This window comes from Herpailurus yagouaroundi, unplaced genomic scaffold (assembly GCF_014898765.1).
Source record: "Herpailurus yagouaroundi ecotype Mexico unplaced genomic scaffold, PumYag 142, whole genome shotgun sequence".
Classification (NCBI taxonomy): Eukaryota; Metazoa; Chordata; class Mammalia; order Carnivora; family Felidae; genus Herpailurus; species Herpailurus yagouaroundi.
Window position 1 is genome coordinate 37,455,875 of NW_024412397.1, and position 17,130 is coordinate 37,473,004.

At 49.4% G+C, this 17,130-nt stretch overlaps 1 protein-coding gene across 1 annotated transcript in view; it reads right to left on the bottom strand.

Moving 5' to 3' along the window:
- The window catches only part of MOCOS (molybdenum cofactor sulfurase), a 55,670-nt gene extending 40,186 nt beyond the window's left edge, over nt 1-15,484 (bottom strand). The window contains exons 1-6 of the mRNA XM_040478491.1: nt 15,314-15,484; nt 9,310-9,399; nt 6,163-6,229; nt 4,617-5,258; nt 2,365-2,441; nt 58-257 (exon numbers count right to left, since the gene is read on the bottom strand). Of these exons, the coding sequence (XP_040334425.1) occupies nt 58-257; nt 2,365-2,441; nt 4,617-5,258; nt 6,163-6,229; nt 9,310-9,399; nt 15,314-15,455 (1,218 nt within the window). The 5' untranslated portion in view covers nt 15,456-15,484. The remainder of the gene's footprint in view (nt 1-57; nt 258-2,364; nt 2,442-4,616; nt 5,259-6,162; nt 6,230-9,309; nt 9,400-15,313) is intronic.
- Between the last annotated feature and the right edge of the window lie 1,646 nt (nt 15,485-17,130).

Here is a 17,130-nt window from a genome sequence, read left to right on the forward strand (position 1 = left end):
GGAAGGGAAGGGAAGGGAAGGGAAGGGAAGGGAAGGGAAGGGAAGGGGAAAACCCACCTGGGAATAACCAATAATGTTCCCACTGTGGTCGAGAACATTAAAATTGATGACAGGACCCTGCACCTCTGGACTGCTGAATTCAGAGTCGCTGTAAATCCGCACCACAGGGGCTCCATTGGGGTACCGGAGAGCACACAGGGCAGTGTAGGTGTACTGAGCCAAGGTAAAGGTGTGCTGCTTTATATTCTCCATTCCACCTCAAAAGCGATTGTGAAATGTCAGACAGAATCATGAACTTTCCACATAATTCACTCAGCCATTTTTAAGAACACAAGATCATTCTAACCGGCAAAGCTGGACCTCAGATTAACAATTGTAAGTATGGGTAAATATGGTGTGGTAGTGTCCATATGGTTAATGTGTAGGTCTGGGGGACTGAAAAACACCTTACTGTTGCTGTTTCCGTGGAATCTCCCATAGGAATTCCTGTCATCCTCTTTGTTTTCTTTCTTTAATAATGCCACTTAAGCATTCGGAGAATTTAGACCCTTGGGTTACAAATGGCAAAAAAGCACCACCTTATCTTTAAAAGTATCTCTTTTTTTTTGCTGTATCTTTAACATTTGAATCATTTTTTGAGAGAGAGAGAGAGAGAGAGAGAGAGCGCTCAAACGGGAGAAGGTAGAGGGAGAGAGAGAGAGAATCTCAAGCAGGCTCCACCCTCAGCGCAGAGCCCAGCACGTGTTTCAAACCCACGACCCTGAGATCATGACCTGGGCCAAAATCAAGAGTCAGATGCTCCACCAACTGAACCACCCTGGCACCCTCAATGTGTAAGTCATTTCAATAGGATCCAGATCAATTAAGGATACATGTTACAGCATGGGTGAACCTTGAAAACATTATGTAAAAGAAGCCAGACACAATAGGACAAATATTGTATTATGCCTCTTAATTAAGTGCCTAGAAGAGGCAAATTCATAGAGACAGAAAGAATGGAGATTACTTGGGTCTGGGAGGGAGGGGAAATGGGGAGTTACTGTGTAGTGGGTTTCAGTTTGGGATGATGTAAAAGTCCCAGGGATGGTCATCCGTAGATGGCTGCATAACAATGTAAACGTGCTTACTGCCACGGAAATGCACACTAAATTGGCTACAGTGATGCATTTTATGTTATGTGTACTTCACTACACATTTTTTCAAAGGAGCAATGAGGTAGGAACAATCAGGGGTTTGCCTTATTACGGACCAGGTATTGTCAGTCCGCTTTCCGAAGCGCCCCTGGAGCTATCAGACCTGTATCTTGCTGTTCGGCCATCTATTAATATCTTTCTGGGGAAAGTGCTCATTTCTCAGTGCTTGTCTTTATTATCTCCTCTTTGTCCTGGATGCTGTCTGTTCACTTCCCTGTATTACCATCAGTGCCACCCTCCTCTCCCGTGAAGCCTGTCCATTCCCTCCACGCCTGCCCCGTATTGGGCTCAGGCTGAGAACCTGCAAGGTCCCGTTACTGTGACAAAGGAGAGAAAGGAAGGACTGCCTAATCTTTAAGCCACACCCCTGGCTCACCACCACCCCGCCTCCATATGGAGGGTGCAAGCAGCACCACCCAGCTCTAGAAGCTCAGCCTCTGGAGGAGTGCCCAGGAGCATGATGGAGGGCGGGTGCCTGGCTCGTGAGGCAGAGGTTCTTCTAGTCCTATGTGTTTGTGTCAGGCCCCACACGATGGGGAGTGGCATCTGTGTGTGTGTCAGCCCACAGTGAGTGTCCCCCACCTGCCCAACACCCCAAATACTTGCCGGGACAGACAACGTGCATCACTACAAAGCCCAGCAGCAGAGACAGGGGCTCGGGGTTAGGCATTATTACGGCCTAGGCCAACCCTCCCAGTTACGAGGTCCCTGGCCCTGGAGAAGGCACTTAACTTCTCTGAGTGTTAGCTCTTCATCACACAGTCCCCCCCGCCCCCTGAGACAGGAGGGAGGACCCAGCAAGGTAACAGCAGAATAAGGTCTCAGGATCTGTAACCATCCCCAGACCAGGGACCAAGGGTGGGTCTTCTGCTTCTGTGAAGCGACTAATCTCCTGATTTGGAACGTCTCTTACTGGTTAAAATGTTCTTTTAACTGACAAAAATTAAAACCAAAAAAATGTGGTGCAGTCTCTTGCTCTTGCCTCGGAAGTCATTCCGAAATTCTTTAGAATTCGCTTCAACTGCATTCGCTGTACAGCTGCCCTGTGCCAGCCCCTCGCACAGCCCCTGGGTCCTTATCTAAATCACACCCGTGCCGGGACACCCTCAAGGACACAGGCACCCTCAAGGACACAGGCAACGGGAGCAACTGGATAAAAGGATCCACTGACCTGTGAGGCGCCCTAGGGCATCAAACCCGTGTTTTAGTGCTATCACGTCAAGGAACGAGATGGTGCCATCTTCAAACCTGTAACAGTGAACAAAGCAAGCCGAAGCTTTCAATGGAAGGAAATATTGTGCTTTGTAGTTTAATATTCTAGGGAGAGGATTTGCTCAGGACCCTGTTACTGCAATCTTAATTTCCTTATAAAACTAATGTATTATGAATTAGCTATATGACTCAACAATTAATGAATTAACTATGAATTAATAATGATAATAAGAGGTGCCTGGGTGACTCAGTCAGTTCAGCGTCTAACTCTTGATTTCAGCTCAGATCATGATCTCACAGTCGTGAGTTCAAGCCCCACATCAGGCTCTGTGTTGACAGTGCAGAGGCTGCTTGGGATTCTCTCTCTCTCTCTCTCTCTCTCTCTCTCTCTCTGTTCTCTCTCTCCCTCCACCCCTCCCCTGCTTGCACTCTTTGTCTCTCAAAATAAATATTAAAAACTTTAAAAAATAATAATGATAATGAATTAGTCAATAATGAATCAATTACTAACTGATTAATCACCAGTGAATTAATAATAATCTCTAATAAATTAAACATTGTTAGCCAATAATGAATTAAGTTATTGATATATAGTAAATAATTATTCATTAACCAATAATCAATAGACTCTTGGAAAAAAGGAAGGGTTTGTTTGTCTGTTTGTTTCCATCAAAGGTTGTACATTCTTGGGTTATCAAACAATTAAGAACATGGTCGGGGTACATGTTCAAAACATATTTGGTTTGGGTATTAAATCTCTCGAGTTCTAGTCCTAAGTCCACTAGAAAAAAATGAGACTTCTAGTGGTGAATAACCATTCCGCTTTCTAGGAATCTTGGTGCAGCACCTGCCGTGAGGCAACCCGCCCAGTCGAAGGCCAGAGGTCTGGTCCAGCTCAGCCCGCCCCCCTCCTGCCCGGTAGGAACTGCCCCACTTCTGGCCTCCACACATTCCTATTGGCTCCATAAAGTTTGAGTTGTCATTGTGATCTGCCTTTAATTTATGTGATGCTGTGCCTGTCATTCTCTTCCCGCTTGGTTATACTACTCACTACGTTATCACACCCAGATACAAAATGTCTTACAGCAGAGTTCCTGTTCCAGAATCCCCCAGCTATGGAGAAGTCCGAAATAAAAGAGACACCAAATAGCCCCACTGATGCCAACTCTATCTGGGCACTTCACCTCTATGAGCTCTCAATAATCGTAGGCTTTCAGAGACCCACTTTGTAGGGAAAACTAGGTGCAGAGATCAAGTCATACACCCCTGTCCCCACTGCTGCTGGCGTGTGGGGAAGCCAGGATTCACTCGCCAGCAATCCAGCTCTGGGGCCCACAGATCTGACCCGTGACTCTACCGGTAGCGACACGCCCCTATCCGCAGAACCCTGAGTCTCCACCTGGGTCTGTGGGGGATCTGACCCCCTTCCCATCCAGGCTCCGGGTCTTCTCAGGCACCAGCAGGGTCACTAGCCCCCTGGCCCAATCCCATGGTATTCCCCGCTGTTGGGCCCAGCAGAACCCTGGGTCAGCTGTCACTTTCATCCTCTCACGCATTCGACCTCATCGGTCCCAGCCATCACCCTGTGGGAGAGCTCCTCGGCCTGCCCCGCACCCCGTGCCCCGCAGCCCGAGGAAGATGCATACACCAGCAAACCCGGGCAGAGGCCTCTGCCACTTGCAGGCAAGTAGCTCCCTGCCCCCAAACTTCCCTTTGTCACTCACAGGGCTCACAGAGCCTGCTCACAGCACCCCACATGTCTGGTGGCTTCTGAATTAACTAATTCTTCTTGCCAACCAGCCACCAAGCTGAGCAGACTCCAGCTGCTGAAAACCAGCTGTGCCATCAACATGCATGCACACTTGTTCCAGAAGATGCCATCTTTTTAAAAGACCACTTTGATAAACCGCGGCACCTCTTGCCTGTGCTCTGGGGAAAGGCCCGGTGGCCGACCCTCCTTACCCTCCTGAGAGCCCTTCACGGCCTCTGCTTGCAGCCCTTGTCCTCTCACAGCTCTGGACAAGCCCGCACACGGGGGCCCAGTTCACTGAGCTGCCTGGGGCACCCTCCAGCCGACCTCTGCCTCCGTTCCTGCCTCCAAACCCCCTAACCCTGGTGGCCGAGCCCAGTCCCTTGCATGACGCTAATAGGGGACACATGCCAGACCCCTGCCTGGCTGAACTCCAGCCAGCCATCCCCGTGGCGAGTTACCTTTCAGCCACCGACTGTCTTGGGATATAGAAGTCTTCTCCTGCAAGGTACGCAGCGGCCGTGCCTCCTCCAAAGTAGGTTTTCCTCAGCAGAGGAGCCACACGATTATTCACCAGCAGAGCGCCCAGGCCAGTGGGGAATCCAAAGATCTTATAGAAGGAGAGGGGGACAAAGTCGGCCTGGTGAACCGACAGGTCCAAAGGCGAGGTGCTCACGTAGGAGGCTGCGTCAAGCAACACGAACCACTTCCCAGGCACGCTCACGGGGCACATCCGCCCGGCCTTGACCTCTCCTATCCAGGACAGGGGGTATCTGGTTCCGGAAAAGTTACTCTGAGCAGGGTAACAAAAGAGGTGCGGGAGCTGGCAGTCAGGGTCACTGGCAGCAGTGCCCCGTGTCTCCACCGCGCACACGTCCTCCGGCCTGACTGGGATGGAAGTGACGTTCATGGCCGTGGTGACCTTCCTCATGCCCACCACGGACGTGTGGCTGTCGGTGAGGTAACAGAACCGACTCCCGTTGCTCTCCGGGCCCGGGGACACCCACGGGAAGGCCTCTGCCACCAGTTTAAGAGCAGCCGTGCTCCCTGCCGTGAAAATCACGCTGTAGTCCTCTGTGGAGGTGTGGAAGTGCTCCAAAATCCTGGAAGAAGCACAGTATCATGCCAACTCCTTGGTCTCTCTTGTGTTAAATGTCCAGTGGTAGCTGCGTTTCTACTGAATGTGACATCTCTCTACCTTCACATCTAGAAGACCCACACCGGCTTGGCCACCCTCGAGGAGTTAAGGCAGGGGCCAAGCGGGCCACAGGAAGAGCTGACGAGCAGGTTCAAACTGGCAAAAGCACCTCCCGCCTCCCAAGTCCGCACCCTCCTAGGACAAGGCAAAAACCCACGATGATCGTAATCCCAGGACACACTCTCTCCCCGGTCAGCTCTCTGTCTCCGCCACGGCAAGTGGTAGGTCACCAACTTGTTTCGCAGCACTTTTCATACGTGGCAGCCCAGCACCACTTTCCAGTTGGAAATGACTTGAAATTATAGGAATTGAAGGAACGTTAGGCACCCCCCGGAAATTACGTATGAAAACTAATTATTCACCTGTGGAAAAACATAAAGAGCTGTCCGAGGCGTGCATACTCGTAAAAAGGTTGGGTGGGCTGGGGATGAGTAAAACAAGGCACCTAATGAAATGCGAAAGGAAAGCCCAGACTGAATGTTTTTCTTCTCTCTGAAGGTGAGACTTGGGAAGTGGTCGCTCCTTGTCGCTCTGGCCCCCGGGCACCCTGGCACCGGCCCGAAGCCACCTGAGACGGCCGTGAGCACCTCAGGGCCACCCACCTGCGCTTCGGCTCCACCTTGCTCCGCACCCACTGTCTCTCACCTTCCCGTCCTCTGCCCCTGATGTTCATCATTGTGCACTTGACCATTTAGCTGACCGTGATCTTCCCCAAACCAGCTCAGAACCTTTGTGGGAGGCGGTAAGTGGTAGGAAAGCAGCCCAGCCACCTGGGGGCGCCCGCTCGGGCTGGCACCTTTGCCACTCACCTGTAGCGCACGTGCTCCACGGTGTCATGGGTGAGCTTGCTGCTGATGTTCTGGCTGTGAGGGTTACCTGGCAGGTTACAGAGAAAGGCCATCAGGCCACTACTTGTGTCTCTCTTCTTGTGTTCCTCCCAATCCTCTCCCTCAGTTTCTCAAAGAGTTAAGCATACCACCACTGTCTGACCCAGCGATGCCCCCCCATACACTCAAGGGAGGTGAAAACATACATCCACACGAAGAGTCATGTGCAGAAATGCTCACAGGCAGGTTTGTTGGCAAAGCCAAATCCTGGGGACAACATGAATGTCCATCATGAGCAGACAGCAGATAGCTGATGAGCAGATAGGCAAAATGTGATCTATCCACACAATGGGAAAGTAGTCACAATAAAAAGGAACCCGCTGGCTAGGTCATGAATAAACCACAAAAACATGTTCACTGAAAGATACCAGACACAAGGCGTCACACAGTATACGATTCCATTTATATGAAATGTCCAGCAAAGGCAACTGTACAGAGAGAGATTCAGAAAGTAATGGATTTAGTGGTTGCCTGGGACTGAGGGGGCAACAGGGATTAACTATAAATAGGCATCAGAGATCTTAGTGGGGGAATGAAAATGTTCTAAGTGATTTATAATGATAGTTGCACCACTTGGTAAAGTTACTAAAAATCGCTAAATTGTACATTTGAAATAGATGAATTTTATGATATGTAAAATATAATTCAATTTTTTTTTAAACCAACCAACCAACCTCCTCCCCCAACTAGTAAAGCAAGATGGGATCGGGGAAGAACATTCTGGAGCTGGAAGTCAGCTCTCAGGCAGACAGACCAATGCAAGAACCTTTTCTACAAGTTCCCTGACAGGTGGTTCTGATAATTAACGCCAGGGAACCAAGCACACAACCTCAGGAGGCTGCCCTTTCTCCCCGCCCCCTGCCGCCCACCCTGCCCCCAACCATGAGACAGAGCCATGAATGCCACTTAATCTAAGTCCCCATCAGTTGCCCTGCATTCACACCCCTGCTACCGGCATCATTCCCGCAGAAACACATCTATCTCCTCCAAATATGTGAAAGGGACCATCACATCTCCCCTTAGCCCATTCTCAAGGCTAGAGTCTCTCCTAATTTCTTTTTTTAAAGATTTGCTTAAATGTTTATTTATTTATTTTGAGAGACAGAGAGAGAGCAAGAAGGAGAGGGACAGAGAGAGAGAGAGAGAGAGAGAGGGAGAGAGAGAATCCCAAGCAGGTGTCATGCTGACAGTACAGAGTCCCACATGGGACTTGATCTCATGAACCATGAGATAATGACCTGAGCTGAAATCAAGAGTTGGATGCTTAAACGAGTGAGCCACCCAGGCGCCCCAAGTCTCCTAATTTCACTTGTCAATTTCTAGTTCTCCTCCCCTCCTTGGATGCCCCATGAGTGTGACCCATAGTATCATTACCTCCTCAAAACATGGCCCCCAGACGAGGACACAGACCTCTCAAGGGGCCAGATGTGCAGGGGTGAGGCACAAGCATTTCTCAGGAGCAGGACCACAAGACCACATTAACACAGTCTTGACCTTTTTTATTTTAGGGTTTGTTTGTTTGTTTTCTCATATATACTGTCGGGTCACACTGGATTTCTGGTCATTGAAGCCACCAATGCTCCTTTTCCATAGGCACTAGTAACCCAGGGACGTGTTACTTACCCTTGCTTCCTCTCGCCACCCTGGTTTTTAGCTCAGCACCATCAGCACTACCTACAGTCTACAGATCGTCACCTCTCAGCACCTTTCCCACAGCTAGGACAATTGCAAAAGTTAAAGAAGACTTGTGGGTCTCTTTGCAAATCATGGAGTAAAATCAAGATAAGGTCCCTCAGTGACATCTCCCCTACAAACGACTCCCCAGATTTAAATATCTGCTGACTGCCCAGGACCTTAGTGTGGCATGATAGGATTGTCATGAACTGAGGCAGTCTGCTAAGGGATAAGGGCTTGTGCTCTGGAGCCCATTGGCCTGAGAGCCACTCCCCCAGCTCCAGGGCTTTCAGACTGTATGGCCTCTGGTTAGCTGCCTCCCTTCCCTGAGGCCCACTTTCCTCACCTGTAAAACAGGAGTGATGACAGAACCTGTACCTTAGCTTGTTTGATAACAGAACCTGTACCCTCGTTTGGCTGGAGAATGGAGGGAGAGAGAAGAGATCAAGCATTTGGAACAGTGCCTGAAGTGTATAGTGAGTGTTCAGGAGAGGGTGCTTGCTGCTATTACCATTAACAGCTAGAGCTGTTTTTAGTTCAAGCTCCCTTTCCACGCTTATCTCCTCATCACATGGTGCTGCTGATTAATGTCCTCCAGGACTGCCAATTGTTTTCAGAATAAACATCAAACCCTGCAGAGCACCTACAATGCCCCTACCTACCTCTCCATTCAGGTCTCCCCCACCCTCCTCCCCTCCTCTGTGCTCCGGGGCTAATTCCTTAAACCACTAAAGGATCTTGGTTCATGCTACTACCTCTATCTGGAATACCCTTCTCCTCGTGCCCAAGTGAATCCCTGCTCATCCTCCAGTCACCCCTCTCCTAAGGCAGCTTTCTCTGACACTCACACTGCCAGCCCTGTCACTCTGCAACCACAGACCCCGTGGTATCATGGGCCTTTTGTTCACAGCCCTTCAGGTAGTTGGTCATTTACATTTATTTGGAGCTCACTTGATTAAGGTCCTGTCTTGACCAGATCACAGTCCACGAAGGCAGGGCCTGTGCTTCCTCTGTTTTCATTGTCGCACCGTGCCCCCCACAGCAAAGTGGCTCAACACACATTTCTGGAGTGAAAGAATAAATGAATGTCCTTCCCATCACCCCACCCTCTGCACAGGGTCATCCTGTCAAACACAGCAGCTTTGTATTTCTGTGCCCTTCTGACACTGACCCCTTCTTCTGGAAGTAAACCTTGTGTCCCTGAGCCAATCCTTCCTATCCTGGCCGCACATGTATCATAGGGACGGACCTGAGTGCTTGCTTGACACCCTTCTCCCATGGGGTCTATTCAGCACTGTCCTAAATAAATCTGATATTTATTAAGCAGAGATAGATCAGCTGAATGTTGTTGGCTACTATTCATATAAAAGTCGGTTTGGGTGTGTTTTTCTTTACCATAAACATTTTCCATGAGATCATTAGTGAAGCTTGTGAGCTGACTCTGGGGGAACAATGTGGCTCCTGCATGGTCAAGGTAGACGGTTCCTGAAAGAAAACACAGAATCGAGCTGGGGTTATTTTCCAGAGGTATTCCACTCATTTTACCTAGATGTGATTTGTGTGAGCTTGAGTAGTGGGCACCACCAGGCCACTGATTTCTCCAAGCCTCTTGATATGAGCTTCTTAATCCAAGGCATGGGCAATGCAAGATTGCACTTTCAATACTGAATGACCTTTAGAGCCCCAAGCAAGCCTTCCTGATTAACCAGCTCTTTTATGAACCTGGAACGGCATCCCACACAGAGGAGGAGCCCAACAGACATTTGTGATTAATGACAGTAAAGCAATTTCACATTATGACTCACTTCCTATCTGGGATTTCCTTGCCTCTTCCCTGGTGGGCGAGCCCTGATTATGCTTTCCCACAGTGAATTCTATATCCCTCAACCCTAGAACAGCTTGGAGAGCTTTGGAGATGACCAGGAATGTAAATGTGCTTTCTAGCTTCTCTCATAAACAGAGACAGGCAATTAGATGAGAGTGAGCTACGAAGGTTTTCCCATCAGATGAGGGAGACCAGATGGCTGGATAACTCACCATGTGTACAAGGGTACTGGAACATGGGCCAGCTGGTACATGGCTATGGATAGGAGGCTCCACTGATACAACTTCTTAAGGCACAGCAATTTGGCAATATCGTCCACACTTTAAAATGCAAACCCTCTTTGACCTAGCAACTCCTCTTTTAGGAAAATACCTATGATTTGTGAACTGGCCTGCACACGAGGACATTTAGTGCAGCATTGTCTGCAATAGCAAGAGATTGGAAATGACTTAAATGTCCATGAACATGTGTTTAAAATAAAGAATGCTTACACCTCCAACTAGTACTTTATAAGTAGACATGGAGCAAACTCTGAGATGCATTTTTCAAGAATATACAATGTGAATAGATTCATTCCTTCTTTCATTCACTTAAATGGGTTTTGTTGTTGTTTTATGCAAAATAGATTTTTTGGTTTCTTCTTTTTTTAATGTTTATTTACTTTTGAGAGAGAAAGAGAGAGTGCAGGGGGTGGGGGAAGGGCAGGGAGAGAGGAAGACAGAGGATCTGAAGAAGGCTCCACACTGTCAACAAAGAGCCCACAGAGTGGGGCTCAGACTCATGAACTGTGAGATCATGACCTGAGCAGAAGTCAGATACTTAACAGAGTAAGCCAGCCAGGTGCCCCTTTTCGGTTTCTTTTATAACATCTTTTTTGAGATATAATTCCCATACCATAAAATTCACCCTTTTAATGGTACACTTAGCAGATTCATAAACCATCACCACTATCTAATTTTAGAACATTTTCATTCATCCCAAAAAGAGAGCGCATACTCATTACCAATCACTCCCCAATCCACTCAGCCCTAGCCCCTGGCAACCACTAATCGAACTTCTGTCTCTACAGATTGGCCTATTCTAGGCATTTGATATAAATGGAAGCATGCAAAAGTGGCCTTTTGTGTCTGGCTTCTTTCATTTAGCATAATACTTTTAAGATGCATCTATATTTTCAAGGTGCATAATATGTTCATTTCATTCCTTTTTTGGACTGAATAGTATTCCATTGTATGGATGTACCACATTTTGTTTATCCACTCATCCAATGATAAACATGTGGGCTGCTTCCATTTTTTGACTATTATAAACGATGCTACCATGACTATGTGCAAGATTTGTGGGGACATCTGTTTTCTCCCATTTGGTGGGTTGTTCTTTCTTATTGGTATCCATGGAAGCATAAAAGTATTTAATTTTGATGAAGTCCAATTTGTCTATTTTTGTTGTTATTGTTGCTTGTGATTTTAGTGTCGTAAGAAACCATTGCCTAATCCAAGGTCCTGATGATTTTTGCTTATATTTTCTTCGAAGAGTTTTATATTTTTAGCTCTTTCGCCCATTTTTAGTTCATTTTTTAATACAGTGTGAGGTAGGGGTCCGCCTGCATTCTTTTGCATGCCAGCTACCCCAACACTATTTGTTGAAGAGACTACTCTTTCCTCTACTGAATAGTCCTGGCCTTCTGTTAAAAACCAACTGACCATAGACATATGGGTTTATTTCTGGACTCACAATTCTACTTCATCAGTCCACACATCTATTTTTGTACCAGTTGTACGAAATTGTACCACCAAAGTTGTACCACATTGTTTTGATTATTGTAACTTTATATACATTTTACTTATTTTACTTTTATGGGAAGTGTGAGTCCTTCAACTTTGTTCTCTTTCAAGGTCAGTTTGGCTATTCTGGGTCCCTTGCATTTCTGTAAGAATTTTAGAACCAATTTATCAATTGCTGCAAAAAAGTTCCTGGGACTTTGATCAGAATGTCAATCAGTCTATAGGTCAGTTTGGGGAATATTGTCATCTTAACAATATTTAGTCTTCAAATTCATGAATACAGGATGCCTTTCCATTTATTTAGGTCTTCCTTTATTTCCTTGGATGACATTTTGTAGTTTTCAGTATATAAATCTTCTACTTCCTTTGATAAGTTTATTCCTTATGTATTTTGTTCTTTTTGACGCTTTCCTTTATTTCACTTTCACAGCTTTTCTTGCTAGCATCTGGATATCAAGTTGATGTTTGTGTATTGAGCTTGTATCCTATAACCTTACTGAACTTGTTTTTTAGTTCTAACAGTTTTATATATGGATTCTTTAGGTTTTTCCATATACAAGATTGTGTCATCAGCCAATGGAGATGTTTCACTTCTTCCCTTGCAATCTGGATGCCTTTTATTTCATTTTCTTGCCTAACTGTCCTGGTTAGAACCTTGATGACAATGTTGAGTAGAAATGGTGAGTCCAGACATCCTTGTCTTATTCCTGCTCTTAGGGGTAAAGCTGTCAGTGTTTTACTATTAAGTATGATATTAGCTGTGGGTTTTTTGTAGACAGCCTTTATGAGGTCATTTGATTTCCTAGTTTATTGTATTTTGATGTTCAAGATATGTTTATTGAATACTGACTATGTGCCAGGCACTGTTCTAAGTGGAAGAGACACAAAAGTAGACAAAAGAGAGAAGCTGGGATGATAGTGACAGAGAAAGACAAACAAATGTAAACTATGTAAGATAATGAATGTTACGGCTCAACTGTGTAATTAAAAAAAAAGTACACACTTACAAAAATATAGACCACAAGTCAAAAGGCACACCAGACTACCAAGTAGCAGGAGCTGACCCTGGGGCCGTCACCATGGCCTCAGCTGGAGTGAGCGGGACTCCCTGGGCATTCTTTACCCTCCTTTGGCACCTTCTGAGTGCTGTGTAAATGTACTACCTAGTCCAAAAATTTAGCATTAGAATAATAGTCTCTTTAACCAAAAATTCAGAAATACAAATGCACCACACCAAAAGAAAGGCCTTGGTCTGCCCAGCCATCAGGGACATGCTCATGTGAAGCCACAGTACACATGTGAAACCTGAGGGGCTCCCAGGGAGCACCACATGCCTTACCCACAGCCTTCTGCAGGGCCAGGAAGCCATTTGAGAGAAGGCTGCTTTGGCCTTTGGTCCAGTAGTTAATTTTGCAAAATAAGGCAGCCATGTTAGATCAGCTAGAGATCAGATCTTAGATGCAATCAGCCAGCACAGTGGTTAACAGTGCAGAATTCAAGTCAACCAACCTGACTGAATCCTCCTCCACCACTAGCCATTCTGGGTCCCTGTTCCTTCATCTGCAAATGGGATGAGGGTTAAATGAGTGGGTATAACAGAGCCCAGTTTAGTGCCTGGCACACAGTGACGCTCTAAGACTTGGCTATTATTAGAAGGAGGCAAATGACCCCAAAACCCATTGGTATTGGGTCTTCAAGAAAGGAAATTCCAGGGTCTCTTCTAGATCATGCTCTTTAAGTTCTCAGTTCCACACAGGGTGAGTGGCCATGCAGCAGCACCCTAAGGCTACTTGAACCACATCTGAAAACCCAATACTCTCCCTTCACCAAGACAAGGGAATCCCCCTCCAACTGGTTAGGCAAAATATTTCAGCACTTAAAGATTAAACATGTAATTATCTAGAGCTACCACTTAACCAGATAAACTCTCAAGCCTGCCCAAAAACTCTGAGGGGAAGGAGGAAGGGGAAAAGAACAGGAGGTGAAGGTTACATTATTTTGCTTTGTTTTGTTTGTTTTTCCCTGCCCTAGGAGAGAAAGCAAGTGGATATGTTCTAAGACTTCCAATGGTGGGAGGGATGGGTTTAATCCACAAAAGTCTACTTCAACCCTATAGTGTAGAGGAAATGCTAGGAACTTGCACTAGATAGCCGGTAGAGAAAGAAAGAATACGATAAGATAGATGTTATAGGGGCTCTGAGGGGCAGCCTGGGATCTGGCTACCACATTTAAATTTTACATTTAAGTAAACGTTCTCTGAAGGACACAAGGAAAACAAGTCGGAGCCCAGAACATACCTCTGCTTTCCCAAGGTAGCGTTGAGGGGAGAGGTCAGCCAGTGATGGGTGTGAGGGATCAGAGCTGGAGGGATTAGGGGATTAAGCAGGTGTGGTGCTGAAATAATTATGGACTGCGAGAAAACAGCCTCTGAGATTTACTTCAAAGGAATGGGGAGCCTCCTTCTCTCTCTCCACACCTGTGGGTGTTTGTTGTATCAGTCTATTTCTACGGGTAGAAATTTCCACAGTAAAACGTTTCAGAGACAGCAAGTGGAAGCGGAAGGGTGAGATGCTGTCTCCTCCAGGTGAATGTGTCACTGGCAAGAATGGCAAGGTAGTAGAGAGGCCACCAGAAGGTCCCCCGTCTCCCTCCCGGGCTTCCCTACTGAAGTACAGACAGGGGACACACAAGGAGGAGGCCACAGCCCTCAAAGCTCCCAAACAGAAAACATTGTCACTATCCCAAACATGAGGAAATAACTCAAAAGAGCTGCGATCAGCTACCCTATTACTGAAACGTTAAGTCACAGCGGCCGCTGTTGTGCCGCAAGCAAGGGAGCAGTCACCAGTTGCTAATTGCGACAGAATAAATACACCTCAAATCCTGGCGCCACGACCATGCCCGCTTAACCTGCGGTCCCTCCCTGCTCAACCGGCACGCGGTCCTAAGGCTCGAGGAAGACCTTCACGCAAGGTTCCCGACCCGGTGCGGGAGCCCTCCCGCCCGGCTGTGACGTCTTGGCAAGGCCACAGGGCCACATCGAGCTCGTTTAAAAGTTAACCAGCCAGTTCCGCCTTGCGGGTATCAAAAGGATGATGTGATCGCGATCGATACTCGTGTCCTGGCTCGTGTTACAGGCACGATATTCGTGTTACAGGCTCGCCCTGTATGTATTTAAAGCTCAAACTTCACGGTTTGCTAATTCCAGACGCCCAGCGAGCTAGAGTTCGAAGGCATTTTTCTGATGGCACGAATGAGAAAAATGGGCTTCGAAAATAAAGCTGCTTATGAGCTTAGTGTCCGTAGCCTCTCGGCCCCAAGCGCACACGCCCCCAGACTCGCGGTCCCCACCCGGAGCACTGGCCGCCCGCCGCCCACGCACTGCACCTGTCCGCAGGCGAGCACCTAAATAGTCATGGCCGCTGCACATTCCTGCATTTTGCAACGCTGGCTCCAGCTGGACCTTTAGAGCCGGGAGTGTCGCGGCGGGCGAGGGCAAAAGAACTCCTAAGCGTGGTCCGCGGAGAGGGAGCACAGGTGAGAAAGGAGTAGGCTAGTCGTGCACCACGGGGAAGTCTAAGGAGCTAGGGTAGCAAGAAGCCTTGGGCTGCAGGTGGGACCTCAGGGACGCGCGGACGTGTCCCTCCGGGTCTTTCGATCCAAAATACATCCCAAATGAGGTGACGCTGCTCCCACCTAAAGCAAAAGCTCCTTCCACGCCAGTGCCAGAAAACGCGTGCCCGCCACGGCCTCCCTGCCCGCCCCGCACAGGTGCCCCGGCTGGCCTCACCTGCCAGGCGGCCGAATTCGCGCTCGCGCATGTCCCGCAGGCTGCGCGGCCCATAGCCGTAGGCGAGCGGCTGCGGGCTCGAGTCCCGGAACCGCGCGAAGGCCAGCAGCTCGGCCCCCCGCGGCGCCGCCCCGCCGGCCATGACCCAGGCCCGCCAGCCCGTGCCGTAGCTGCCGCCGGGCCGGGGGGAAATGCCGAGGCCGGCCCGCCCGACTCCGCCCCCGCCGCGCCCCGGCCGCGCCTCCCCGCCCTCCAGGGGCACCTGGTCCGCTGCCCAGGGTGGCGCCTCTCCCGGCGGCCCGGCCTCCCAGGGGAGCTGACTCACAGGGTTGCAGTTCTTTCCGGCCCTTTTCCCACCTGGGGCGGGGTAAGGAAGTGCCCGCTTTCATTGTCTCTTTAAACAGCTTCCCAGTGGAGCCCAGGGAGATGCCCCCAAAGACCCTTGGAACACGAAACTCTCGTTTATCTACGGTCCCACGAAAAGGCTAGTGGCAGAAGTAACGCATTGCTTTCTCCTGCTCGGCATCCTGAAACCTGGGCATCCTCCCGCCTGACTCTACCGGTCCTGACCCCGGCATAGCACCCGGGACCCTCACTCCCCGTGGCGGGGGGCGAGGGAGGACTCTTGTGGGGTGTTTGCAAGGAGAGTTCTCCTTGCTGCTCCCCACTGGGTTGTGTGCTCGGCGTGCCTGAGAATGCGGCTGAGCAAAGGGTGGAAGACGAAAAAGATTGGGGATCCAGGAGGTTGGTTGGCTAATTTGGTCTCCGTGGCTGCGCAAGGTCGAAAACAGTAGCTCGGATGCGATTCGGGCCTTACCGCCGGAGGCGCTCCGCCCTTGGGCCTGCATCCGGGGTGCCGGCGTCAGAGCTGCTCTGTCTCGGGCCTCCATTGTCTCAGTACTGAGCGGCAGGCCAAACCCGTGCGTTGGAAGGAAGTGTAGAGCCGGTGTCAGGGCGAGTGGACAGGTGCACAACACGGGGCCCAGGTGCGCGACAGGGAGAACTCAGGTGCGATGGGGGCCCGCTCTCCCTCGACAGAGAGAACTCAGGGTCGGGGCCCTCTTTGGAGCATGGAGTGAAAGGCGACCAAGTAACGGGGGCCTGGGCGAGGTGCCTGGTGTGGTACCCAGTTGGGGCGCTTAGTGCAGAACCTGCTGTGGAAGGGGGGACAACGTGCTGGCAGCCCGGGTGAAGGGACTCAGGTGCGGGCCCAGTGGGGCCACCGGCCCAAGGTGGGGTGGACTACTGGCTTTCGAAGCATACCATGGTGGGAGGAGGTGGAAAGGGTGCCCATGACACAAGTTCACCACAGCCACGCCCACTGTCACCCAGTGCGTGGGTCTCCGGGGCCTTAGGATGCCTGATGGTGTGCACTGCAGACTCCTGGGCCCAGCCTCTGCCTGTATGAAAAGCATCCCAAGGGCTGTGGATGGGCCCAGCTTGAGAGAGCTGCCAGAAGGCTATGCACAGTCCTGCCCCTCCTAGCCCAGCCCCCCAATACCAGGTTGCGCCGGGGGGTGGAGGGTCTATATGGCCCTGGCCAGAGGTTCCCCGTCCATAAGAGCCAGTCCCGGGATTCCCCCTGCTTAGGTAGCCTCATCCTCCTCTCTGCCAGATCTCCAGGTTCTTAGTGGACAAGCATTCATACTTGTTCTGGAAGGACTGAACATATTCATGAACGAATGCCCGAACTTGCTCATTGGCTTCACTGACTCCACCCCCATCCTCTTCTGCATACCTTCTGACCACACTTGTACCTGGAACTTTGGGCTCCGGTGCCATCTTGACCCCTCTCCACAGCACTCCTTCCTGCAATG